We start from the raw sequence: 27576 nt of genomic DNA on the forward strand, positions 1-27576 counted from the left end.
TCTTTTGAAGAGCAAAAACAAAAAGACGCCATTCATTTGGTGCCTCCTTGATTCCTCTTTTGTCTCTGTAATTTGCTTTGGATGTGCCCAGTCTTACACACACACACACACACACACACACACACACACACACACACACACACACACACACACACAGCTCACATCTTTGTGTCGCTCACAGTGGGGCTCTGCCTCGGCACAGGCTGGGATGTATAGTGGTGAAACCTCCGGGTCCCACAGCATCTGAGGCTGAGTCTCTCTCTCTCTGTGATGCCACATCAAAAACAATGACGAGGGATTTTGGGCCGTAATCCTCCGGCGGCTCAGGGTTGACGAAGGTTTGAGAATAATGCTCTGCTTTTCTCTCAGATGAGGACAGAAACATATGAAACTGTATTTGCAATATTCCCAGTTTTCCATACGTATTATGAACGCATTGACTTACGTTCATCCTTTGGAGAATTGACCGAACTTTAACCCTCACTGCTTCATCTCTAACCATACACAGAAAAACAAAGCCATGTCCCAAATCCATCTGCATATTAATTCTAAGCAGGTTTAGAGTGTGTTGTTTGTTCACACTGGAAAAGAGACAAAAACAGTCTGTGCACAGGCCGAAAAACACTTGATTTTTAAGTGTGATGTGGTAGTTTTCTCCCATAATGCAATGAAGCTGCTCCCAGCTGGAAAAAAACAAGTGGAAGGTGATGAAACAGCTGCAGGAACATCTCAGAAGGCCAAAAGATGGCAATTAAAGTCCTGGAAAAACCATATAAACCATATAAACAGCACACTGCTAAGATAAGTACATACTGTATAGAGTTAGTTTGTAGTGTATAATTGGGACTCAGCACAAGTTTTAATCCTAATATTTAATAATGAACCTTTTGGGACCTTTGGGAAGTGCCCCTAACCTGTGACCAAATGTTTGTCCCCACAGTGCGTGTAATACAAGTACACTGTGATTGCAGTGATATGAGTTTCTGAAGACTGATACTGATAAATCAATCAATCAGTATACTTTGATTTGCCCCTGAGTTCAAGGGGGAGACACATATTTGGCATCCGTTGTTCACTTTCTGCAGTCTGTTATCCGCCTCAGTTATCGGTCGTTTGTGAATTAAGGAGGTTGAATTTCACAAAGTCGAACTTTAAAGCATCGCTGGCTGGAGGGAGGAGCCGGTCAGTGCTGACGGAGCAGCACTGACGAAGTGTCAGTCAGCTGGATGTCGACAGGAGACGACACATCAGACTGCAAACAAAAGAGGAGGATGGCATAATGGCACACAGTGAATTATTAATAAACTGCTGCTGCATCCTAAAGATCGTCTGCCTGCCTGCCTGCCTGCCTGCCTGCCTGCCTGCCTGCCTGCCTGCCTGCCTGCCTGCCTGCCTGCCTGCCTGCCTGCCTGCCTGCCTGCCTGCCTGCCTGCCTGCCTGCCTGCCTGCCTGCCTGCCTGCCTGCCTGCCTGCCTGCCTGCCTGCCTGCCTGCCTGCCTGCCTGCCTGCCTGCCTGCCTGCCTGCCTGCCTGCCTGCCTGCCTGCCTGCCTGCCTGCCTGCCTGCCTGCCTGCCTGCCTGCCTGCCTGCCTGCCTGCCTGCCTGCCTGCCTGCCTGCCTGCCTGCCTGCCTGCCTGCCTGCCTGCCTGCCTGCCTGCCTGCCTGCCTGCCTGCCTGCCTGCCTGCCTGCCTGCCTGCCTGCCTGCCTGCCTGCCTGCCTGCCTGCCTGCCTGCCTGCCTGCCTGCCTGCCTGCCTGCCTGCCTGCCTGCCTGCCTGCCTGCCTGCCTGCCTGCCTGCCTGCCTGCCTGCCTGCCTGCCTGCCTGCCTGCCTGCCTGCCTGCCTGCCTGCCTGCCTGCCTGCCTGCCTGCCTGCCTGCCTGCCTGCCTGCCTGCCTGCCTGCCTGCCTGCCTGCCTGCCTGCCTGCCTGCCTGCCTGCCTGCCTGCCTGCCTGCCTGCCTGCCTGCCTGCCTGCCTGCCTGCCTGCCTGCCTGCCTGCCTGCCTGCCTGCCTGCCTGCCTGCCTGCCTGCCTGCCTGCCTGCCTGCCTGCCTGCCTGCCTGCCTGCCTGCCTGCCTGCCTGCCTGCCTGCCTGCCTGCCTGCCTGCCTGCCTGCCTGCCTGCCTGCCTGCCTGCCTGCCTGCCTGCCTGCCTGCCTGCCTGCCTGCCTGCCTGCCTGCCTGCCTGCCTGCCTGCCTGCCTGCCTGCCTGCCTGCCTGCCTGCCTGCCTGTCTGTCTGTCTGTCTCTTAAACGCCATGCAGCAGATAAGACATGTATTTGATGACTGTGCAGGGAAAAACATTCATGGTTATTCCCCGAACAGTCACCACAGCTCTTGGCATTTGTCAAATGACCTTTGGCGAAGCAGAGCTGTCGGTGCGCTGGATGCTTGCAGGTTTTTGGCTGCCTTTTCTTCCAGATCTGGATCATCATTTTCAGTTGTGAGGATTCCAGTTTTGGAGGGATTATCGAATCGCTCGAGCAGATTTTGTTCTTGGGCGTATCCGCTCGTTTTTGTTGTCAAGCTATTGAGGACTTTCGTATGAAATTTGTATACATGTTTGTCTTTCTCCATCGGCTTTGCTGATGTTATTTTCATTATATTTTAGGTTTTGTGTGGATGGGATGGACGTTTTGATTTGTGTGTATTTGGAGGATGAACTGTCATGAACTTATCACTTGATGAATGAGAAAATGCTCACAGGAGTGCACCTCTCCTCATAATGCACTACAGCTCAGCAGCACCATAAAATGTCCTTAAAGCCGAACACACTTCACTAAAACAGACTCATTTTTTAAACCAGCTTATGTCATTTAAACAGCTTACTAACAGTTACAAATTGGCAAAACAAGATTTCTTTTGCTTTTTGCAAATAAGGCTTTTATCATTCACAGCACAACCCTTATTGATCACCCTGAAATATCTGCTGTCAAGAAAATTCTGTTTCAACAACAATTGACAGTGTCTTTGAGCTCATTTTACCGTGAACTTAATGTTTTTTCTACCACTGATGGTTAGAGGTGTGTGGGAGAAGGAGCTGTCTGTGACCACAGATGAAGAAAAGTGGGACACCATTTGGTCTCTGGCAAAAAAAGATTTCATTTGCACTCGGACAAGAGCGATACAACTTAAGATTTTACACAGATTACATATACCCCCTCACCGCAGGCATTCCTTCAACCGCTCGCTTTCCCCTCCGTGTCTCAAGTGTAAAACTGATGTAGGAACTTTAACTCATTGTTTCTTAAACTTCAAAGATACTGGGTTGAAATTATAAGTGAAATGGAGAGAATTTTTAACATAGAAATGTCCCTGATTCTAGGTCTGACAAGTGACTATTTGAAAGCAGCAGTCAACAAAAGATTGTATAATATTCTAATGTTTGCAGCTAGAAAAATGTTCTTTTGTCAGTGACAAGGTTCCCTCTGTCTGTGGTTGGCATAAAATAATTTTTGAACTGATCCCCCTAGAATATCTACCAACGTCATACATCACAGTGTAGATCAGTTCAACAGACTATATCAGACTGGACCTCTCCTCCATCCTATTGAAAGGACTGCTGTGAGCGACATTTGTGTGCTGTGAGACTGATCCACTGTGAGACTGATCCACTGTGAGACTGATCCACCACCTCTTGTGTCACTCTTGTATTACGCTTAATGTTCATCTCTCATGTAAGAGCTGTCGTATTTGTTCTGTGTTTGTTTTGTTGTGTGTCTAGTTTTTGTAGACACTGTTTGTTTTGTTGAATGGAAACAAAAACTCCAATAAAAACAATGGGGGAAAAAAAAACAAAACAATATTCACCAAAGTGTTAGATGACTTAGATGGCTTCTTTATTGATCCCAATTTGGGATTTTTTATTTATTTATTTTTTTGGTTGGTTGGTTTGGTTGGTTTAATTCACAGAAAGAAGGTCAAGAAATGCAGGAAATGTTGGCACGTTCCTTCATGTGTGTGTGTGTGTGTGTGTGTGTGTGTGTGCCCATGTATTACTCATTACATTATGGGGACATACATCTGTCACACTGGGGGGACAAAACACAGGTCCCCATAATGTAGAGCATTAAATTTTAGGATGAAGACTGGGCTTAGGTTTAGGCAAGTCATGGTTAGGGTAAGTCTCCAAGTCTATGTAATGTCCCACTAAATTATGTATACATGACTGTGTGTGTGTGTGTGTGTGTGTGTGTGTGTGTGTGTGTGTGTGTGTGTGTGACAAAAATCTGTTTACACAGTCACATTGTGGGGACTCACTTCCCTTATGGGGACAAAATGCAGGTCCCTTAACGTAAACCATTAAATTTTAGGGTGCAGACTGAGGACAGGGTTACGGGTTAGGTTAGGGTAGGTACAGGGTTAGGGATAGGCAAATAGTGGTTATGGTTAGGGTTAGGGTTAGGGTTAGGTAAGGCTTAGGGTAAGGCTCCAGGAAATTAATCTAAGTCTATGTAATGTGCCCACAAGTGATAAAAACACAACGCGCACGTGCACGTGCACGTGTGTGTGTGTGTGTGTGTGTGTGTGTGTGTGTGTGTGTGTGTGTGCTGTCGGGTTACAAAACATCTGCAGACTGCTGTTGTGGTCAGAGGAAGAAGGAGGGTTGAGGGGGCGATGACGGTGTGGTGGTGGTGGTGGTTGGGGGGTGGAATGAAGAGGTTACCATGGTAACCACTCCTCTGCTGCTGGGGGTGATGATGTCACGTTGCCCATCGCTGTGTCTCTGGGCTCTTTTCTCCTCGTACACCCCACCTACACACACACACACACACACACACACACACACACACACACACACACACACATCGCTGTGTGTGACATGGAGACACCAGAGAAAGTCCACACACTGTAAACGACCTGACATTAACAGAAAGAGATGAGAGCGGTCTCTCTGAGCCACTTTCATAACAACCTGCTGAACTCTAATCTCTTAAAAAACAGATTATTGTTCCGTCTTTCCTTTTTTTAAGACCGCTGATGCTTGTCATTTCAAAAGAATCCAGTGCACTAAAGATAAAACAGCCCTCTCTTTTCTCTCAATCTGCCTGTCCCCCATAATCGCTGCTCCCTGCTGCACTTCACATCATCAAAGGCGTGTGTGTGTCTGTGTGCGTAAAAGACAAAAGGCAGAAAGCCTTAGCAGGAGAGCAAGAAGGCTTTTACAGTAAAGCATCTGATAGCAGCTGCAGAGGACGATTCCTGCCACATGAGGGCGACGATCAGCTGCTGAGCTTGGAGGTAAAAGGACAGAAAACAGATTAAACACTTTATTCTCAGGTCATAGAAATGCAGCACAGATTGAAAATATACATCAGTGGTCATTCGAACACAAGCCGACTTTTAAATGCCAAGATTTTCCATGTGAGACATGGAGCTAAGAGACTTCTAACAGAATATAAAATACATTTTTTGGCCCATTTTGGCTCAAACAGCAACAACAGATTTTCACTTTCATTTCTCCACATTAAACAACAAATTTAAACATCTCAATGTCAGTGGTGTGATTTTCTCATCCCAGCCCCTTCATTCAGTCCCAAAGAGTGCACACAATCACTGATCCAGGACCAGCAGTGTGTGAAGGCCTTCATCTGTGTGGGGTGAGGTGTCTGTTCAGGCTGCAGCTTCACACCTCTGGCTGAACAGCACCTCCACCACCTTCGGGTCGGCCAGGGTTGAAAGGTCGCCCAGGTCCTTCTCGTTGCGGGCGATCTGCCGGAGGATTCGCCTCATGATCTTCCCTGAAGGGATACGATTCGGAGGAAGAGGAGGAGGAGGAGGAGAGGTTAGGGAGGAGGAGAGCAGAGGAGGAGGTGTCGGCTTAAACAGGTGTCGAGCTGTTACCTGAACGAGTTTTCGGGAGCGCAGGAGCATTTTGAATGAAGTCCGGTGTGGCGATTGGTCCAATTTTCTCTCTCACTGGAAGAAGAATACAGAAAAGAGGAATAAGGATCAATTACCTACATTTTTATGAGCATAAATACAGCTTAAAAGTGTATCATGAAGCCTGTAATTACAGCAGGTTTTTTTATTGATGTAACCCTCGCCTGTGGGAGCCTCACCCAGAGTCTTGAGCTCCCCCACCAGCGTGTGGTTGAACTCCCTGCTGCTCTTGAGGCTGACGAAGCAGTAAAGACACTCGCCCTTCACCTTGTGAGGCCGACTCACCACCGCAGCCTCCGCCACGGCCGAGTGCTCCGTCAGAGCCGCCTCCACCTCCGCTGTGCTCATCAGGTGGCCTGAGAGACGCCAGAAGGTACAAAGTCATGACAGACGAAACATAATCATGTGAGAGATGAATAAACTGAAGGTTTCTGGGGAGGGAAGGATGCGCTGAGGCTGCGAGTGATGATGTGATATTAAGTTATTGTTGGAATATTGCATAACAGAGTGAAGAGTTTGGTACTGTAATAACCTTTTTACAGAAGCAGCTGAGGCAGTACAGTACCTGACACATTCAGCATGTCGTCTATTCGTCCTGTGATCCAGTAATAGCCGTCTTTATCCCGCCTGCAGCCTGAGAGAGGAGAAAACAAGTTGCATAACCTCCAAAAGAGTTTTTACAGCATCTTTTCTCTCCCCTCCAGAGGCTCTCCGGTATTTTAGTGAGAAATCAACATGTGTGTTTGGTATTTAGACTCTTGCTTAATCCACAGTGATTTACAATCTGAACTTGACTTTCTGTCATTCCTGATTGGCCAGACAGCAGATATTATTTTTGTGGCTTACCATCACCAGTTACATAGAAACCAGGAAATTTCTTGAAGTAGGTGTTCTCGAAGCGTTCGTGGCTTCTGTACACAGTGCGCATTATTCCAGGCCAGGGCCTCTTGAATACCTGAGAAACACAGAGAAAACACAAGAAGCATTACTGCTAGCAGAATAAGGACTATAAAAATGAACATCCTCCCAAGATTATTATACCTGTTCACAGCACTTCCAGTCGAAGTACCTTTGAAACAGTTTAGGGCATGGGATCGGCATTTATCTAGATTTATTTGGAACAAGAAAAGGCCCAGGGTTAAATACTCAACATTACAGCTGCCTGGGGGGGGGGGGGGGGGGGGCATGGCTCTGCCTTGTCTTAGGGATTACTATTTGTCAGCTCAACTGAGGCCCCTATGGTGCTGGTGTAATCCAGCTTATGAAGCAAAATGGAAAGAGATTGAGTTGTCATTAATGGACATACCTATACAGTCGGCACTGGGATGCCTCACTAGAATAAGTGAAGTTCTCCAGCTCCACAATCAGTGGGTTGCTTTTTCAGTGAATCTGTGGCTACAAGTGGTCAAGAGATTTAACCTCCACAGAGAGATGAAGCTGCTGTGCTGGCCCGCATACAACCCGCACTTCATTCCAGCTCTACTGGACCATAGATACAGAAGGATGGCCGGACAGGGCATAACCTCTTTGTGTCGGATAGTAACAAATGGGAACTTTAATGACATCGAGGACATATGTCGGACTTATGAGCTGGACAAAGGAGATTTCTTTCGGTGCCTACAGATCCGCAACTTTTCTCTAAGAGAAGTCAGGAGTAATGACTCTCTGGAGCACTCCAAAATAATTGGGGTATTTATTGATGCTTATAACTTAAAGAACATCAAAGGCATCGTGGGTAACCTATACAAGGCTTTTATTTCGATGAATAAATCTTCAACAGGTTATATAAAGGAACGCTGGGAAAAGGAATTAAACATTGCAATAACTGAGGATATGTGGAGCAATGCTTGGGGAACCCGGTCTACTACTACAAGTTTATTCTTCTGGAGAGACTTCTACTGGAAAGTTTTGATTTGTTTTTTTATTACCCCTTACCAAAAATCAAAATCAAGTGGGATACAACACTTTTGCTGGAGGGAATGTGGTTCTGATAGGGCAGATCATGCGCATATCTTCTGGCTGTGCCCGCGGGTTCAGCCCTTTTGGAGGGGAGTGAGTAGCTTGATATTAAAAATCCTGGACCTGGACATTGGCCTCTCTTTCAATGTGCTGTGCCTTGGGCGCATCCCCCAAGACCTCTGTAAAAGCGACAGATATCTCCTGAAGATATTTACTGTGGCCAGTAAGAAAACAATAACTAAATGCTGGCTTCAAAAGAGCCCCCTTACCGGTGTGATCAACTCTATCCGTCTGATGGAGAAAATGACTTTTAACCTCCGACTACAAAAAGAGAAGGGAGATATATTGTGGAACAAGTGGGACTGTTGTTACCAAATAGACAATGAGTGACTGCTGTATCTCCTGGACACTTCTTGAACTTGATAATATGTATCTGTGACTGTTTTCCCTTTTTATTTTACCTATAGATTCTATCACGTATTGTCCCAGACCTCTTTTGTTTGTTCGTTTGTGTGTTGTCTTATGGTAAAAACAAAAAAATAAAAGTGTTAAAAAAAAAAAAAGAAGCATTACTGCTACTATTAATAATAATAAACCTTATAATAAACTTAATTTATCAGCCCTACAAAGTGCTTTACAAGGGAAAATCATGATTAAAACAATTCAGAACTACAGTTAAAACAAATCAAGCGAGCACAGATTCAGACAATGCCATAAAATATGCAAAAGAGGGGAATAAGCAGATAAGAATTTATGGTAGTAGTAGTAGTAGTAGTAGTAGTAGTACAATCACATCCATAATTAGCAATAAACTGAATAAAGGATATGAAGGATAAGAATGAAACAGAAAATAAAACTGAGGCGTTAAGGTGAACTTCTTACTTAAAGTTGTTCATAACTAGTTCCACATACAGTTTTTTTAAGCTTATAGCCTTTGAACGCTGATTATTCTTCTTGCTCTCGGGTCTACGGTGCAGTATCTGTAGATCTGGGTGGCGAGCTGCTGCATACAGTTGTCTTCCAGGGATAAATAAAGTTCTGCAGAGCTGAATTGAAACTTACGAGATAACCCTCAGCCTCGCCTTCCAGCTCCTCTCCGTGCTCGCTGAGGATCGTGGGCTCGACCCCGAAGAAAGGAAACGTCTGAAACATGAGATTTAATGTCAGATAGCTGTGTTTTTTCATTAAGCGGCTCCTGCATGGCGACAGCGTCTCTTTCACATCATAACCTGGATCATAATCTCCACGAGGAAAAGCCAAATGAAAACAAAAACAGGCTCCTGCTTTGGTTTAATTCAACGTACTGATGGATCTGTTTTCACACACAGAGGTCAAACGCTGCCGTATGGGCATGTATAGATGAAGCTCATATAAGGGCGTGTTTTACATTTACATAAACATGTCAGAGTGTGACGTAACCAGTGTTGAAGGAGGTGTTGTCACTTACAGCAGAGCCTGGTTTCAGCGGCGTGGCAGCAGGAAGAGGAGTCAAAACATGGCCGCCCTGTAGAGAAATACAGCAAACTCCTATTATAGGTTAAACATTGCCGTAAATATGCCACAGGTGCTACAAAGTCACTCTATTTACATCATTTATAAGCATGCGGAACAATGATAAAAAGAAAAACGATTATTAATGTTAATGAAAAACATCATATTATCAGGTCAGAGCAATGCAGAGCTTCATTTTTGGAGTTGTTGGGTGGATTTGTGTATTGATAAAGCACTAAAAACAACTGAATGTGGTTTCTTGTTGGACTGAACTCGATGGAGCTGCTCCGCTGTCTCTAATATTCAGTTCAAGGCTGTGAGATCCGTTCACTCTCCGCTGTGCAAACCACAAACAACAGCATGAGGCCTTGTTGCTTCTGCAGTCGTCTTTGATTTTACTGGAGTCTAACTGAAACGCTCGTCCCATCCTGACATCTGGACTCCTGAAATCTAACTTACGACCAGCTGAGGTGTGCGTTAATTGCAGGCAGATGGCCGGCGCTTACGGTCTCTGTCTGCCAGAAAGTGTCGACCACGGGACATCTGCCCTGACCGACGGCCTCGTGGTACCACAGCCACGCCTCCGGGTTGATCGGCTCACCAACAGTACCCAGAATCCTCAGGCTGGAGAGGTCATGCCTGGTAGAGGAAGGAGAGAAACCTTCAGATATGCTCTAACTTTCTATGACTCCTGTATTTGTGCTTGGATTGTTGGTTGTTTGTCATATATGTGTTGTTTTTGTTTGCTGGTTGTGTGGCTCTCTGACTATGGTACTCAGGCCTCATGTAAAAGAGATTTTGATCTCAGTGAGGCGAACTGGTTGAATAACTTAGATATCAATCTTTTACTTCCTTTGGCGTTTTGTTAGCTCTGTCCGGAGGTGCCAGGCACTACCTCTAAAACTCATTGACTAACACAACTTGTTGAAGACCTGAGGTGGAAAAACGACAACCTGTGGTTTCAATGGGGGTTGTGTTGAATAAGGGAAAACAAGGCATGTTCACACTGAATCATCATCATTATTCATACAGTTTGATTTCTTCACCTCACCACCGAGGACTCTGTTGCATAAGAAGTGAAACCAGAGGAGGCTTTCGAAATTAAAGCTGGAGATTTCCATATGAAATCTGGGAAACCGTTTTAAAAACGCACTCGGACCACCTATCAGGTCGAGCCGTGTTTTGAAACTCCGGCTGTAGCTTCTGGAAAATCAGGATTTCTCTTACTTCTGCAGCGGTTCCCGTCCGTACTTCATCAGCAGGCGGATGGCCGTGGGAGCCGTGTAAAACTTGGTCACTTTGTACTTTTCAATAACCTCCCAGAACCGGCCGACATGAGGGTGGACGGGAATACCTTCAAACTGGAGAAAAGAGTGAAAAACACCGTCATGGTTTGTCATGCCGCGGGGCCTCTGTGCTAAACATGTCATCCAATGGCACTGTGGTGATTTGTAATGAAAAAAAAGGAATAAAGTCTCTTTCAGACTCACCAGGACACTTGTGGCGCCATTCGCAAGGGGGCCGTAGGTGATGTAGGAGTGGCCGGTGATCCAGCCGATGTCGGCCGTGCACCAGTAGACGTCGTCATGGTGATGATCAAAAACGTATTTGAAGGTCAGCGATGTGTAGAGCAGATACCCTGCAACAGTGTGGAGGACACCCTGTACCGCACACGAGGACAGGAACATGAGCGAGGAAGTAAATGGTCAACACAAAGACAGCAAAAATAAGGGTGCTGGCAGAAGAGACATGCATGCGTGTGTGTGTGTGTGTGTGTGTGTGTGTGTGTGTGTGTGTGTGTGTGTGTGTGTGACGGGGCTGATTTCATGCCATCTGATGCTCTGAGCCCTGTGTTTTATGTAATAATAACATTTCCCATAATACACACAAAATACAAAACACATATGCAATTACGGCGCTTCTAACTTTCCAGGGTTGCATTTATGCCTCTTAGCATTAGAAACCCATCAATCCTCACTATTTCACAGCAGAGACAGCAGATTATGTAAAAGCCAGCATGGTTAACACCATTACAGGCTTATCAGAGTAGAAAATAGACGCTGTGATTTATAGGACCGTTTTTTTTGTTTTCTTTTGCTCAGCTACTATAAAACGGGTTTCTGCCTACGGCTGTGTCTTACCTTGGGTTTGCCGGTGGAGCCGCTGGTGTAGAGGATAAACAGAGGGTCCTCAGCGTCTAGCCACTCGGGCTCGCACTCTTCAGGAGAGTGTCTCATCACCTCATCCCACCACACATCGCACTCTGCGTCCCAGGGGGTCTGAACGCGCCAGAGCAACATGGAACAAATGAAACACATAAAAACCCTCATTACATCTATGCACGCCATGCACCAAAAGCTCAGATAGCAACACACCATGTCAATTCTGCACCCGCTGTAATTCACTGTGCCCCCTGGAGGCATATTCTGAATCCTAAATTGGAAGACGTGTTTTTTGGTGATGTTCTTTTCCTGTGTTAGCCTCAGGAGAAATTTTATTGGATGGTCTGTGGAAAGTGGAGTAGCACAAAAACAAGGACCTCGTTCATCTGCATTTAGAAGAACTTGGTCATCGGCTGCTTTCCCTCTGATTGTTTTCCTTCTTTTCCCCGTTTCTAGCTTGATTTTACTTTCGTTTTTAAAGACATGATTTCTTCAAAGTTCACCTGAAGTCTTCAGCATCTGTGTCAGAGTGGTGCCGCCTTGGGAGTCTTTTCTGTGGAGGCAAACTATTTTTGTCCACCCGACTGCGGGAGAGGACTTAACCATGTGCACCTTTCAGTGCGACGCCCTGAGAGGCTCTAAGATTGGCTCATGAAAACATCAGTCAGACTCTTTATTCGCTGAACAGTGATAGTTTAATCATGATGCTAGGAGAAATTAAGGAAAACAGTAACAGCCTTAAAAAAGGGCCAAACCTGATTTTTAACCTCTAGTTTTGCAGCAGCGACTCTTGTCTGTTCTTTAATACATAGATTTCTACAGACAGACAGAAAGAATGACTCATTTAAACAAAGACTGTTTTTACATGTTTATTTTATATTTTCCTTGTTGTTGTGTGAAACCTATTTATCTCCAAAAGGTCCCTTTTCACGAGCGAAGAAAAACAGCCCACAGAAAACTGCATTCACTCTGTATTTTCTACTAAGGTGACGCTGGAGCTGACAATCAGAGCTCTGTACTTCTGCACTGTGCTACTGCAGAGTTTTTATACCTTTATCTGAACATTATATCAGACCACTGGTCACAGATGCTGTCGTATCTACCTGTAGTTTGTTGCTTGCAGCTCCGCTTTTCGTCCTCAGTGCGTGGTGCTTGACGACGAGGCATTTCGTGACACTTGATGATGCTCTGTGAAGAAATGGAAAAAAGGTGTGACACGGAGTAAAACCCCTCTGTCCCCTGACCCTTCGTATGAGGAAAAACTCTACAGAAAAGGTACCAGTGGCATGCTTGTAGTAAACAGAGGTTTGGGTTCAGTACTTCCAGGGAAACTTTGTTTTGTCACATGAGGCTTCGGTATGACAGTAAATATCACTGTACAGGTTATTTTGAGATGATAACCCTAAACATATCCACACCCCTGACACTCTGCCACCCCCCACCCCGGATAACCATTCCCAGCATGCTGTGTTTCTCAGCTCACATCCCTCTCAGGCTCATGTTGCCAGGGGGGACGAGCAGCTTGGGCTTCCCTGATGAATCAGAGTGGCCTCTGTTGCCCGGCAGCCCCATAATGTGTAAACTGGGCAGTGTGCGTCCTCATCCTCCCTGATAACAGCTGATAGGGCTTTGCCACGCCTGTATGTGTGTGTGTGTTCAGTAACTCATATGACAGGGTCCCATCACCAGCAGCTAGTGTAAACAAGGGCGGTTGTTGAGAAGCGAGACACTGTTGGCCTTGTGAGCAGGACCTACTTTTCCCGGCACCTCTCCAGAGCTTCATCTGCAATCTGTTTCAGGTTGATCAGCTTCTCTCCTCTATAAACACCATCTGTATATTAGAAATAAATGGAGGGAGAGACAATGAGGGACGAGTGGATGGAGAGACAGATGATGATGTCTACGAACCAGCAGGGAGAAGATATTTAAACACTGAGTCACTTTACAACTTGAAAACCATCTTTACAGCCTCTGAGTGCTGCAACACATCACATTGTGGTGTTGCTGTGTTGGTTTCTGGACCCACCTGCTGTCACGAGGACGCTGCTCTGGGCGTCCATGATCCTCTCACACAGCGACTCAGAGGAGAAACCTGCAAACTGAACAGGAGAAAGACAAGACAGAAAATGAGATGTCGTAGCATTTCTAATCTCTAAAGGGTGATTCTGGTTCATGACCACTGAGTCTTATTGACATAGTTTTGTCCAACATTGGGAACCTGGCAACATGGGTGACACACAGCAAAGTGCAATGTGCCAAGAAACAAACTAAAAGATTAGGCAAATTATTTAAACCACTTTATTTGGAGGTAAAATCAAAGGTGAGTGCAATCAGACTGTTCATGTCAGACGCCATGTCATCAATGTTGTTGCATTTCCAAAAACGCAACAAAAAAAGCCCCAAGTAGCAACAAAATGTACTTCAGAAGCTTTAGGTTTTCACATTCGATTAAAGCTGAACCTTTAGCTCAGTGTTTGCTCAAATTTAGCTTATGTGTGCTGTTGTGTAACTGTCGATAATAAGCCAGTTGTGTTTTAGCTTCCATTATGTCTTAATTGTTGCTTGTGGCTGTAGACGTTACACAGTCTCAGCTTAAAGAGCAAACAGACGGTCTAATGCATGCTGTTCCTCCTCATTACCGTGTAATGTCACCTTGTTTAGTGTTACATAATGAACCAGACATTTATATCTAATCTTGTGTATGATCATCTCCTGCCAGACAGTTGCGTTCTGCTGAAGGTTAATGGTTCACAGAGCATAAAGTTTCAGTGTTGATGACAGCATTATGAATCAGGTCACTGACGACTCTGGACTCAGCAAAATGTCACTGCATGAGTGGCACTGGCTGTCCTGCCTGGCTCCATCTATGATTTAATTTCATGCCAACCTAATTTACGATTAATATTAATGGTCACATGAGAATCCAAAAAGCTGGCGCTACCCCAAAGATCCTCATGTTGCTAACCGATGTTCATGTCAAATACAATAAAAACTCATGGATGGAAAATTTGCAGCATTGGGGGAGCACAGACAAGGTCGCTGATTCTTAAGCCTTCCAGAAACAGGCCTTTGCAAGCCATAAAAAATCCACCTTGGAGCAACCTGGAGATATTTTTAACAAGGCTGCTAACCTTTGCACAGGCGTGGAAGGTTAAAAAGCTAAAATAGCGTTTGCTTGCTTGCAAAACTGCACTGACTCTGATGCCTTCCCAAGCTGGATACAGCCAGTAAATGTCTGACCCATATATTGAGTGCAGGTGCTGCCAGCGCTGTGTTCACACAGGGAGCAGCTGATAACTGCAGGAGCAGAGCAGTCAGGACCAACTGAAGCAGGAGCCTAAGTTCAGCTGATGTTCTCTGCATGAAATAGGGTCAACGCAGCAAATGCTAGCAATACCGCTAACCTGCATGATGACTGTCTCTGCAAGAAATCCTGGATTCTTTAACGTGCAGACATTAAATAATGCTGCGTTTGTAGCAAACCCTGCTCATCTGCTTCCCCAAAATGGGTGAAACAGAGGCTGAACATCATTTGCATCATGAAAGAGGCTGTTCATCATGCTGCTTACCACAATGGAGTGAACAGCTCCTATCCTTGCACAGGCCAACATAGTGTAGACAAGCTCTGGGATCATGGGAAGGTAGATGGACACCCTGTCTCCCTTTTTTACACCTTGAACAAAGAAAACGCAGACTTAAGGTTTTCATTTGGGCAAGGTTTAGGTTACTTCTTAACTCAAACTAGCAATAGCAATGTAGCTTTAAGGTGAGTTTAAGTATGTTGGATGTGGACCAGATACTGTACTGTATGTCTGATATGTAACACGTACACTGGGCATGCTGGGCAGGCAGGGCATAGAGCCATATCTGGTGAGTTGCACCATGTTGGTTATGAGCCAAATGACAATGCCAATATTTGTTCTTGTAATTTCACAATGTTTGAAAGATTTTAGATGATGCTTTTATATCTATGAAGCTGTATACTTGAAATATAGACTACAGTTTACATGAAAATAAAATGCTAATGTTTCAGACTCTTTTTGAGGTGCTTATTGTCTTTTTGCCCCTCATGAATCCACAAGCTAAAACACATTGGAATTATGCAATGAGTTTGACAACAGATAATTTCTAATGATCATGCAACTCTATTTTTTTGCCATTAGGCAGTTCATATTTAGGCAATAATGTTTACATGTAAGATTTTGAACTTCTCACCCATTTGCTTGAGAGCATTAGCACAGCGGCAGACCTGGCTCAGCAGCTGGTGGTAGGTGATGGCCTGGTGGTGGTCAGGTGAGTTCCCCTCCCTGAGAAGATGACACACAGGAGGAGAAACACAATCCAAATCTGTTATTGTAATGCAAAATCTGTCTGAGATGGTGTGAAGCTCTGTCTGTAAGAGGGGTTTGGCCTTTCAGTAAATTCATTACAGACACAGAAACCTCCCAGACTCTTTACTGCAAAATAACCTTCTCAGTAAGCTCTATGAGTTCACGGGGGAGATAACCTGTTCCCATTTTTGCTGGGTCTATATTAGGTTTGGATGTTTGTCAGTACAGTTGTTTGGAAAACTATGTCTCACAATGTTTTACAGGCCAACAGACAGCATGGTAGGCCTCTGGTGCGGGATAGAGGCCAAAACATTACAACAACCTGACATCAGCTTTATCTCCAGACTGACAGTGGTGAAATGAATCATTACAGTGATGAAACAGCTATTGATTAAGTGCACTGATGATCCAACAGTAGTGCTAAAGAGCTCTGTACTGCTCTAGACAATGTCAACATATGAACAATTTTATCTAGTGCTTTGTGTTAATTTGCTAATCTTTAGCAGCGCAAAACAAATCAAATGTGGAGTTCCACAGGGTTCAATCCTTGGAACGCTCTCACTCCAGTTTGAAATGCTTCCTTTAGCTCTGAATGTGCATCCAGAAAAGCAAGGATTAGATGTGTTGCTCCTACATTTAATTGAGGATAAAACTGGTTTTCTACTTTTTTATGTGTGCTGCTAGAGATGACTGAAAGTTGTTATTGTCTGCTGCTGAATACTAAAACGTAACTGAGAAAACTTATTCAGACCTTAATTTTAATGGCCCTGCTGGGACAAAAACAGAGCAGCCTGTTATCACATTAAAATATAGCATGAATTAGAGATTGTATTTACAAACAAGATTTAGGAAAACTAATCCAAGTCTTTATCTCTGGTAGACTGGATTGCTCTAATAGGATTTTCTCAGGTTTTTCTAAAAATCCTCCTTGACAGCTGTCTGCTGCTGCTTAAGATCTAACAAAGATCAAGAAAGCTTAGCACATTACTCCAGTTCTCAAAATCTCTGCAGTGAATGACCAAATATATTTGACTAATACAACAGTTATAAATCACCAAATGATTTATATTAAATCAATGATTTATAGGCAGAACACTGCAGGTACAGTATCAATCCACCAATCCATAAAATCCAAACATGGTGAAGCTGCTTTTAGCTGATGTGCTGCAGACATCTTGAAAAAATTCCAGAATATCTCAGACTCCAGTCCACACTTAATACTTATAAATCAAAGCTCCAAATACACTGAATGCTTACCACTGCCTTTGGACTTTGTGCAGTGTTTGTATAAGCAACATGAATTTCAGTCTTTTGTTTATTATGCTCTTCCATTTTCTCAACTTCATTTTTCTTTTAGTCTGCATTTGATTCATTTCAGTTTCCAAAAAGTTGCGACACTGTGGGAAATGTAAATAAAAACAGAATGCAATCATTTGCAAACTGTGTTTCTGACAACCGTTTTTATTCCTCATCTACTCATGTGTCTACAAAGTGGTAAACCTCGCTCCATCCTCACTTGTGAAGGACTGAACCTTCAAAGATACCCCTTTCATACCCAGTCATGATACTATCACCTGTTACCAATGAACCTGTTTACCTGTAAAATGTTGTTTTGTTTGTATTTTACACGGCATCTCAACGTTTTTGGAATCAGGACTATAGAACCCACAACAACCACTTGTTGTTGAGCACTGACATTAGATGACAGTAGATTATAGTAGCTGCAAATAATAGATGTAAGGTCAAACAAAATGACCGACATTTTACTTTTAAATACTTTCTGGTGTCTTATTTTTTGCAGCGTTGTACCATTTTAGATTTTATAAGTGCTATTTGGTCAAGGTGTGAGTCATGTAAATGTTTAACAGATGACGCCAAACCATCTGGTTACTGATAACTTGAATATAAACATGGTCATAACACAGCTGACACAGACTACATCCTCCTCCCATGGTGTGCAGAAAATGGCATGGCAAACACTGGAGCAGATACATTATACAAGTGCTTTATGTAATCCAAACAGTGTTCAGACACTTGTATGGGTGATGGCTGGTTGCCACTGTACCCAGTTCCATTGAACCCCTATTGCTGCTGAGCTTGCACCACTATTTCTTGTTTGCGAAGCCTCTTCATTTGACAGAGCGAAGATGTGTCATAATATCAACTCAAAGCATCATAAAACATCTATGGTGGGTAGTCGAGGATGTGAGACTCGACTGTAAGCAGCACGTTACTGTAAGTTAAAAAGTAATTTCAAGTGAAGTCAGAAGCTTCAAAGCCTTCTGTGAGAAGATTTATGGGTTTACATCCAAAGCATAGCCAATGAAAACAGTCACGTTCTGCAAACAATCCATTAGGATCTTATTGGATTTTTCATATTGGAAGATTCTGGCAAAATCTAAGTCGACGTCAGCTTTTGTATTGTAATAAAACACCAAAATCTTGTTTTCACAAGACTTAGATGACTCCTACAAATTGCTGTAATGTTAGATTGTAAAACAGTGTTGTACAAAAACCAGATGAAATGTGAGAATAGTTGGCAACAAATCCTAGTAAATGTTCTCTGTTGATTCAGAGGGTGGAAACACTGAAGCACTTGTGCTAGCTGAGGTTTGCTTTGGTGCACATGGGTTGGCTCAGGGGGAACAACAGTTGCTGTTGACTGGAATACCTGACATAACTGCAGGCAGTGTGTCCCATCAAAGCCATCATTTATCCCAGTCAGACGTTGTTGCTTACCAGTAATAGGCAACTTTTTCACCGAGATTCCTCTCCTTCACAAGCCTGTCCAGGACATTATAGCACATGTTGGTTTTGGCCCCTTCCATGCATTTGACATAAATGTTCCCTTTTGTCACGTCAAAGTTGTACTGCATCATTGGCCCTGTTGCTGGCTTCTTCCAAAAGAACTCATCAGCAATCTCTTTCCAGAAAGCTGAAACAAAGTGTCTTCATGTCAGTGTTACAGGCAGCAAACAGAGCAGATAAACACAGAGAATCTGAATACAGAAAGGCTCTGATGGAGGGAAAATGCAAGAAAACACTGCAAGCAGTGCACTAAAAATACAGTTGTGTTTGACCTACCTTCTGGATTCTCAAGAGACTTCCTGTACAGTGCCAGATAGGAGTTGAAATCAGGCACATGAGCATCTCTCTTCATGTCATCAGGAGGGTAGTACATTTTGTCCTGAGATTCAGGTACAACCATTGTGAAAGGACAGATGTCGACGGGCCTATATCATCTGAGGGTCAGAATATGGGTTAATCTGGAGTCACTGCTGATCTGTCTGGATCCTCCTGGGTAAGGTAAGAACACAGCAAGGCCCTCTGCACTGAAGCAACACAATTTAGCATGCATAAGACCCACCTCTAATCCCTGAGCTGCAGGCTCTCTCCATGTCTGCTTAGGGCTAGAGCAGCCAATCAGCAGACATGGCGCAGCACTCCCACTTTTTCATTGGATGAGCCCTCCCTGCCCTGGTGGTGGCATTATTTTTCCAAGCAAGGAGGTGGAGGTGGAGGAGGAGAAGGACGTGTGCAGCAGGATGAATGCCAGGGATTCAGGCAGGCACAGGGAGTTTTATATTTGACATGGAGGGTGATGAGAGAGAGAAGAAACACTGTATTAAAAAAACAAAAAAGCAAATGCCTGAGCCTCTTGACCTTGTCACTAAATGCTCTTGAAATAGCACCTGAAGTGTTTTGTAGGTACATACATATAGGTACATACATATAGATATATATGTATGTATGTACGTAAGTACACGTAAGTACATATATGTATGTATGTACGTAAGATAAGCACTTCGTGGCATTACTTTTAAAAATGTAAAAAAAAATATTATTATTATTATTATTACTATTATTATTTAAATTACTATTGTAGTCTATGTCGTAATGCACACGAGAAATATAATACATAATAAGTTTTGTCCTTGGCAAACGCTGGTAAACATGCAACGTGAACTACTGTGCAGGTTACATAACATAGCTCAGAGGAAATGTCCAAATGGCTGCTGGTATCGTTTGTTTTTGAGCTCACATTTCAATCTGGGATCGATTCACTTGGACAGCAACTGACAGACGTTGCGTCTCACGTAAGACTCTCTTAATCGAGCGTGAGCGCCTCTGTTGATGTCGGCTGCCGCAGTCCCGTCCATTTGCTAACGCACAGGGACCAAAGTTGAAGCCCCAAGATGTTTTTGTCTGCTGCTGTTCGCTCTGCAGTGTCGCAGACGGTAAGATTGTGCTATTCTTTATGGCTCTGAGTAATAATTTCAATGCCATTTTTGATAATCAGGAGAGAAATAGCTATGACTCTTCACAAGGGCAAGCATTGCAGGCCGCTAAGCTAACTACCGTTGGGTAACATTAGCATGTTAGCTATTTTAGCTTTCTGCTGACAAACAAGGTGATCTTTGGACAAAATTAGCTTTGCAAAGGAAAATTTACTCTCGACGTGATTAATTACATAATAGAATTAAGTTTATTTCCTAAGTTGTATGACTATGACTATCACTCTGATTTCACACAGAGCAACTGTGAGTTGATTAAAACACGTAACTCGGGTTAGCTTGTGTGAGTGTGTCAGTGGATATTGTAGTTGTACGACATGGCAAAGCAGTATTTGAATCAGTGTCAGTACTCAGTCCCAAAAGCCTTTTCCCCCACACTTTGTGGATTGCGAGGTTGGCTTTACTGAAAACTCACTAGATGACAATGATACAATTGCTTAACAAATGCTTAGCTTAATACTATTTCATGACTCCAGTATTTCAACTACTGTAATGAGTAAAGATGCAACTCCACCAGTATCTAACTTCTACTAATCTCCGACCATTGGATCATTGACATTGTGTGGATTATTGACATCTACCTTTGAAGCTAATATCAATCGGCCACGCTCAAGATATGTTTATGTGCGGGTAACTCATGATGTGATGTTTAAGGCTTCTTACAGGTAAAGAGTGACATAGTATGACCAAAACAGTTCGATTTTTGTCTTTATTGACCTGAGAATTGTATTGTCCTGTCGAGACATTGACAGTATTACCCGTTATTCTTTTTCCATTTAGTTTCTCCATTAATAGTCCTTCTCAGCTATGAAACAAGACATACCCACTAAAGCCCTTCTCAAGGGAAGTTCATTTCATTTACTACCACGGTTTTTTTTAGCAGTCTTCTTTCTCTCTGTGTTTGCAGGCCAGGCAGGTCAGGAATCTGCATCGGTCTGCTGTGCGCGCTGGAGCTGGTGGCATCTTTGTGGTGAGTTGCAGTTTCTTTGCCAAAGTTAAGAGCAGTGCACAAGGAGTTTGTTGTTCAAGAGCTGATGATCATGTTGTCGGCAGAGAAAGTTTATTATTGTAAGAATTAATTATCATGTTGTCAGTGTGCTTCCCCCTATGTGTGAGATAAATGGTTAAGTTAATGGATCATTGGGGCCAGAGACATTAGGGGTTTTCAGTTCTCTCGGACTTCATTCAAGCTTTTCAACCCCCTCCATGACAGTCAATGTCTCCCACCCCCTCCAACACACACTCACTGCACTGAGGAGCTCCATCAGTGACAGGATGCTACATCCAAAGTGTGTGAAGGAGCAGTATCGCAGGTCATTCCTTCCTGCAGCTGTCAGACTACACAACAAGAACTGCTCCAAGTAATCTGTGAATTATCTTGTACAATAATCTGTGCAATCCAACATGTAAAAACAGTCTGTAAATACGATTTACAATTTCTTAGGACGAAGCTTTCTCATTTTATCCCACTCTTACACTTGCTTTTAATTTGCATGCACTTGTTACACTACTCTATCCACTTTATTGGTGCTGCTGTAAACTGGAATTTCCCCTCGCAGGACTAATAAAGGAATTGAATTGAATTGAATTTTAAATCAGGGATGACTATTGTGATGGAAAGCAGTGAAGACACTGAGCCACCAGTTCGAACAGAAATCAACTGCAACATTTTATCTTCAGAAAACAGATGTGGGGCTGGGATCTCATGAAACCTGATGAAACAACAGGGATGAATCAAAACCAGCTTTCCTTGCTTCATTCTGTATTCCATATTTAGGAGATGGAGTATTTGTACATCTGATTTATTCTTTATGCATTAGGCCTGTTTTACTCAAGCATTAATGCATAATACCAGTAAACACAAATCTTTCACAACCACAAACTTAAATCATTTGAGTTGTATACATCATATTTACCTTTTATTTACAAGTCATATCATTTGTATTTGTTTCAGAACTAATTAGCCAATAAAGCTGGTGTGTAAATATGATCAATACAAACTCAGCAGTGTTTGTGCTTCAATTTTTGCTGAAATAATCCCAAAGGCCTCCGTTTTCCAAAAGCTCATAATTTATCATGGGAGCAGCCTTTGGAGCCCATTAGAGCCATGCTTTGCAACAAAAACATCACCGGTGATATTTTCATGTAATGGAAACATGCCATGGTTTCAGTGTCCCTTGATGGTAAAGATGTTTTTGGTCTGTGATTGGGGAAAATTCAGTGTGGCTGGTTTGTCTTTGAACCAGTCCTCTTCAATCATTAACGCTGTTTTTGACATCTTTAACTTCAAACACCATTAAATTTAAAGCTGTTCTTTTTCTTAATTGCCAAAGTGTGTTTGCTGCTCACAAGGGGGCAGTGTATGCAGAAGCAGAAATAATTGTTATCTTTGTTGGGGGTTTTGTACAGCCTGATATCAGCAACTGTTTCCCCCTGTGGGCTTGCAGGATAGGTTCTTCACGTTTTATCAGATACTACTGCTCATCAGCCTGTTACAGGAAAGTGGTAGTTTGGGAGTAAAAACTCATACAAAGCAGCAACCTCAACATCAATATCTTCTGAACAGGATGACTGTAAATTGGCTGCTAAATGTTACTCAAAGATGACTGGGGCTAATGATACCTTTGGTGTTAAAGTCCTTTAACACTGTGGTCTTTCTGTTCTAGCACAGAGATACTCCTGAAAACAACCCCGATACTCCTTTTGAGTTTACTGTGGAGAACAAAAAGGTGAGGTTGACGTCTGTGTTGATATTTACCACTATAATGGACTGTAAAATACCAGCACCTGATCATTGTCACCAAGATAACACAAGGATTATTTTGTTAGGTTCAACTTTTCTTCTTCTGCTCTTTAAAGCTGGTCAATCCATATTCCAGTTTAACTGCTTCTCTTGTAAATATTTGTGCTGCTTTGTGAGCATCACATGATAGTTTTAATTGGTCATATTGTTGACGTACAAAAGAGGAATGCAGTAATTCTCATCCTGAGCAACTCCACAATCGTGGTGAAATGTCTTCTTTTGCCCTGTAGAGGATTGAGGCGATCATTTCAATGTACCCTGTTGGACACAAGCAAGCAGCCACCATCCCAGTGTTGGATGTAGCCCAGAGGCAACACGGATGGCTCCCCATCTCCGCCATGAACAAGGCACAGTGATGTTTTACAGCTGTGTGATACCACTTTGAACATTTTTATGAAATTGGCTGCTAAATGTTTTACATCCACAATGCCTTATGTGTCACATTCGGGGACTTCTCTGAATGTCTGTAATTGTCTTCATTTAGGTCGCTGAGGTGCTGGAAATCCCTCCAATGAGAGTGTATGAAGTAGCAACATTCTATACAATGTTCCTGCGTCAACCCGTGGGAAAATACTTCATTCAGATCTGCACAACAACACCCTGCATGCTGTGCAACTCAGACAGCATCTTGGAGGCCATCCAAAACAAACTGGGTAGGAGGGCGAGTTTCCATTTTACGGCGGGACACCAATTAAGAGATGAAAACGCAGATGAAAACAATCTTTTTTTTATTGTGTATATTTGAGATAAACAGAAATTGGGAACAAACATGTAAATATACAGTTGTCTCTGCAAGTCAAACAACAGTGAGCTGTAGCAGCAAACAAGAAGACATAGAAGATTGAAATCAAGCCAGATGACTGCTAACCGACTTCAGTCTGTGGCATTTCATAGACCACCTCCATATTTGTTAAACTTTTTGCTATAACGCACACATTCTGTAACTGCTGTGTAGTGTCAGGGAACACATCTTGAGTTATACATCATCTGCAGCTTATCAGCACGCTTTTATTTGTTTTTCCACAGGCATCAAGGTTGGAGAGACTACTGCAGACAAGATGTTCACACTAATAGAAGTGGAATGCCTGGGCGCCTGTGTGAATGCGCCAATGGTCCAGATCAATGACAACTATTACGTGAGTGCTCGACAACTCTGTGCGGATGGTTTTCAGTATCATAACTAAATTAACAAAATTAGGTTAAAACCTGAAATGAGCATGTCTGCAGAGAATACATCTCTCAGCCCCATTTCAAGAGCTGCTTCTTTTTTTTCCCTTGGAAGCCAGTGCAGGTGTGGTACAGTTGACACTTGCAAGGCTCAAAACTAATGAAAAAAAAACACAGAGGGGAAATGAAAAAAAGAATCATTAAATTAATAATAATATGGCAGGAATAACAGTGTTGTCTCATCCATGACCTCAGTTTGGAAAAAGATCAGCCTTATGAGCCAGATGCAATATGAAATCCTTGATTTTTGGATTTGTGGTTTAAAATGATCTGCAACTAATACTGCACTGAACTGCCGTGGGGAATTAAGTTATTGCAAGCCGAGCACAAGTGAATGACCCAATTAAAGTAAATAGGACTGAGAAAAGGACGAATTTCTCACAACACCTCAAATCGCTGAGGTGTGATCATTAGAGGTAGAAAAGGTAGAAAGTGTAAACAGCAAACGTAAGGTGGTACTCAGTTTAGCATCTTATGTGAGTAATAAGCACTCTCCGAGCAGTCTTTCTGGGTATTAGATTAATTCAGTCATTGATTACATGCATTTAGTTTTTTCAAGATGGTACAGGTTGTGAACAGGTTGTTTACAGCTTCTAAATGTGGAAAGCAGGCACAATTTAAATGTCCGTGTCAGTCTTAATGTGCATTAACACAGCTGTTTTTAGATAAAGATCATGCAGTAACTGAGCCTTATTTAATGCGAGTGTCGTTGGAGAAGATGACATGTTCATCAGGAGTTAAAACACTACCTTGTGTGATTCTGTTGTGTGGAATCTTTCATAAGCAAACCTGCTTTGGTCATCCAGTTTTAACCTCTTCATCACTGACTTTACGAAGACCATACAGTTATTTAATGATGTGGATTTGAACTGATTCTGGATAATAAATTTTTCCAGGAACAAAAAAAACTTAATTAACTAATTAAAAAATAAAAGAAAAAAATCAGGCAACATACTGACAAACAGTATATCTAATTCAGTTTTGGACTGAATTATTTTAGGTGACATTTTATCCCTGACAGCACAGTTATTTAGAAATTTTAAAAGGGTTATTATTTAGCAAGTCTAGTCATTTTGATTTTGAGAGTTAAAACCTGCTTTCATATGTCTGAAACATTATTGCTTTCTTAAAATAAATTATAATCATCATAAGCTTCTTGCAGTATTGCAAAAGTTGGATTTGAAGTATTGGCTACTGCCCTTTCCTGCTCTCTCCCTCTGAGTGAATGTAACTGTTAAGATCTTAATAATCCAGCACGAGACAGATTCTTTCTCCTCATTTCTCCTTTCATCTTGTTTCCAGGAGGACCTCACACCTAAAGACATTGAGGACATTATTGATGAACTTAAAGCAGGCAGAGTCCCACCACCCGGGCCAAGGTGCATACCAATGACATTTGTTTGTAATATTTACCAAAACATTGTATATGCACTGATATTACATATTGTCGTTTCCTTTCTCTACAGGAGCGGGCGTTTTTCATGTGAGCCTGCAGGTGGATTGACCTCTCTGACAGAGCCTCCGAAAGGACCAGGCTTCGGTGTAAGAGCGGACCTGTAGACATTTTCAGCCATCGTTTTCAAAATCAGTTTGTCCCTGAAGCTGATAATTACGTTTAACTAAAAATATACTGTGTAAATAAATTGTTCATGTACCTCTGCTCTTGGCCTCAGTGTGTCACTTACAGGATCTAACACAGGAAAGATAAAATAACTGAAAGCAGATCTAATGGTACAGGTTGTACATTTATAATTTGGTCTATGACGACAACTAGAGCATCCATTAGGTCCACTTGACAACAGAGCTCGACGTATCAGTACACAGACGTGAAACTATGTATCTTGTAGATATTTTCTGGGGTCATTAACAATCTGGTATTTTCTAGAATGATTCTGTTGTGTGTTTTCATGGTCTCAAAGATTTAATGCAGTTACGTTTGGCAATTTTCTGCTCTGGACTACAATTAACATTCTGTAATATATAGTGTTGGAGGAAAATACTATTTTATTTTAAGTATAACCTATCTTGACCACATAATACTGTGCTTTAAAACAAAAGAAGCTTACAGTTTCCATTGTTAAGGCTACTTAAGTGACAGCCTTCTCTGCCGAGCTTATAAAGGGTTCAATGTGACGATCAATCAAACAGCATAAACATACAACTACATTTCAAAGAGTCCTGCGTTTATCGTGCCACATAAAATGTTAGAAAACTGGTCCACCTTCCAAAACAGAAATCATTTAGTACAAACTTGGTCACAAAAAAGCCAAAATATATCCAAATAAATGTTTTCAGACAGAATTTTCTAATGTGATGATGTTATTTTATCACGTTAGTTTGACCAAACTCAGATCACAGGTGGGCTTTCTGCTTTTCATCTAGGACTACCCAACTCCATTTTTGATGATCATCCCAGTATCAAATATCCAGAAAGGGTAACAGGATGTAACTGATTAATTGTTTCTAAAGACATTAATCACTAGTTAGAAGTACACTGGAGATACCTTAAATTATTTGTGTGTCAAGTGGTCTTGATTAATGAAGATGTCTACAATTAACAACAATTAATAAACTAAACTGGATATCATTAATTAGTTGCTACAACTTAATGGCAGAAGTAACTTACCAACCAAAATGTAATTACTGGTATCTTAAATTATCACTTTAACAAGTCAAAATGTAATTAAGGATATCTTAGATTTGAATTAAGCCTACACGTGTTCCACAGACTTCCACCAGTGTTTTTAAGGGTAATCCGGTCAGGCTGTTATATGCCCTCAACACACAGCCCCCTTCCTACAGCCGCTCCTGTCATCTCCATCACGCCCGGGTGGCGTTTTCGTGTCTAGCCGGTGCCCCTCCCCCACCCCGGCTTCCTCTTGCGACTTTCAAGCCTGCTCTGCAACATACAACACGATGCATCACGGCGCATGCGCGGAACGCACAGCGCGATGCAAATGTCACTGCGCAACCAAGTCAGGGCTGGCCGATACAATGAGTTGGCGGGCCAAAAGTGAAATTTACGTGATGAGTTTCCTAAAGAAAGTGGGGCCAAACTCTGTAGCCATGCTCACAAGAAAGAAGGAGCCGCCATTCCACTGATAACCTCAGCCGTGATCTTCGAGAAAATTCCCACTGACCGCAACACAGCAGCGGAAAAGATGACGTCAAGTGCCCATTACTGCTCTCCCTCTCCATTCCCTTCAGTCCAGATTCACACGCTAATAGCCATCGATAGATGTCTTACACGCCACTAGCTGACGAAATGTGAAAGCACAGAGAACATTCTCAACATAAAAGGTGCGTATTTACTCACAGCGTCGATAAGATAGAGTTAAATCGTTTGACACATACCCTTCTCAGTCTATCCAGCAGACGTAGACCTTATAAGCTCGGTGGGGCTCAACGGGTCACGTGACTGTTCTCGGC

The 27576-nt window shown here is 43.0% G+C and overlaps 2 protein-coding genes across 3 annotated transcripts; one reads left to right on the forward strand and one right to left on the reverse strand.

The window, feature by feature from the left end:
• Positions 1 to 5251: 5251 nt before the first annotated feature.
• acss2l (acyl-CoA synthetase short chain family member 2 like) lies at positions 5252 to 27566 on the reverse strand. 2 transcript variants are annotated; one of them, XM_070974752.1, is made up of 20 exons: positions 27502 to 27566; positions 19190 to 19299; positions 18907 to 19064; positions 18562 to 18757; positions 15707 to 15798; positions 15061 to 15164; positions 13518 to 13590; positions 13247 to 13322; positions 12595 to 12679; positions 11471 to 11608; positions 10820 to 10990; positions 10557 to 10690; positions 9836 to 9968; positions 9286 to 9342; positions 8901 to 8981; positions 6726 to 6834; positions 6445 to 6513; positions 6059 to 6235; positions 5841 to 5915; positions 5252 to 5737 (listed from the first exon to the last, which is right to left on the reverse strand). In XM_070974752.1, the coding sequence occupies exons 3-20, from the start codon at positions 19028 to 19030 to the stop codon at positions 5610 to 5612; spliced, it is 2022 nt and encodes a 673-aa protein (XP_070830853.1). In that variant the 5' UTR covers positions 19031 to 19064; positions 19190 to 19299; positions 27502 to 27566; the 3' UTR covers positions 5252 to 5609. The 2 variants fall into 2 exon arrangements, with proteins under 2 accessions (XP_070830853.1, XP_070830851.1); XM_070974750.1 differs by lacking the exons at positions 19190 to 19299; positions 27502 to 27566 and having other exon boundaries at positions 18907 to 19176.
• On the forward strand, positions 19770 to 25807 carry ndufv2 (NADH:ubiquinone oxidoreductase core subunit V2). Its single transcript, XM_070974758.1, has 8 exons — positions 19770 to 20060; positions 21025 to 21087; positions 22784 to 22846; positions 23151 to 23267; positions 23405 to 23573; positions 23947 to 24056; positions 25450 to 25526; positions 25614 to 25807. Exons 1-8 carry the CDS (start codon positions 20019 to 20021, stop codon positions 25705 to 25707), a joined length of 735 nt encoding a protein of 244 aa, XP_070830859.1. The 5' UTR covers positions 19770 to 20018; the 3' UTR covers positions 25708 to 25807.
• Positions 27567 to 27576: the final 10 nt, after the last annotated feature.

This window comes from Chaetodon trifascialis, chromosome 11 (genome assembly GCF_039877785.1).
Source record: "Chaetodon trifascialis isolate fChaTrf1 chromosome 11, fChaTrf1.hap1, whole genome shotgun sequence".
NCBI lineage: Eukaryota > Metazoa > Chordata > Actinopteri > Chaetodontiformes > Chaetodontidae > Chaetodon > Chaetodon trifascialis.

Coding starts and splice junctions, on each gene's coding strand:
- ndufv2 (XM_070974758.1), top strand. CDS start 20,019: ATGTTTTTGTCTGCTGCTGTTCGCTCTGCAGTGTCGCAGACG. Junction 21,088..22,783: donor GAGCTGGTGGCATCTTTGTG/GTGAGTTGCAGT, acceptor TTTCTGTTCTAG/CACAGAGATACTCCTGAAAA. Junction 24,057..25,449: donor AGATCAATGACAACTATTAC/GTGAGTGCTCGA, acceptor TCTTGTTTCCAG/GAGGACCTCACACCTAAAGA.
- acss2l (XM_070974752.1), bottom strand. CDS start 19,030: ATGGTTGTACCTGAATCTCAGGACAAAATGTACTACCCTCCTGATGAC. Junction 13,323..13,517: donor CAGCGTCCTCGTGACAGCAG/GTGGGTCCAGAA, acceptor TCTAATATACAG/ATGGTGTTTATAGAGGAGAG. Junction 8,982..9,285: donor CGCTGAAACCAGGCTCTGCT/GTAAGTGACAAC, acceptor CTCATGTTTCAG/ACGTTTCCTTTCTTCGGGGT.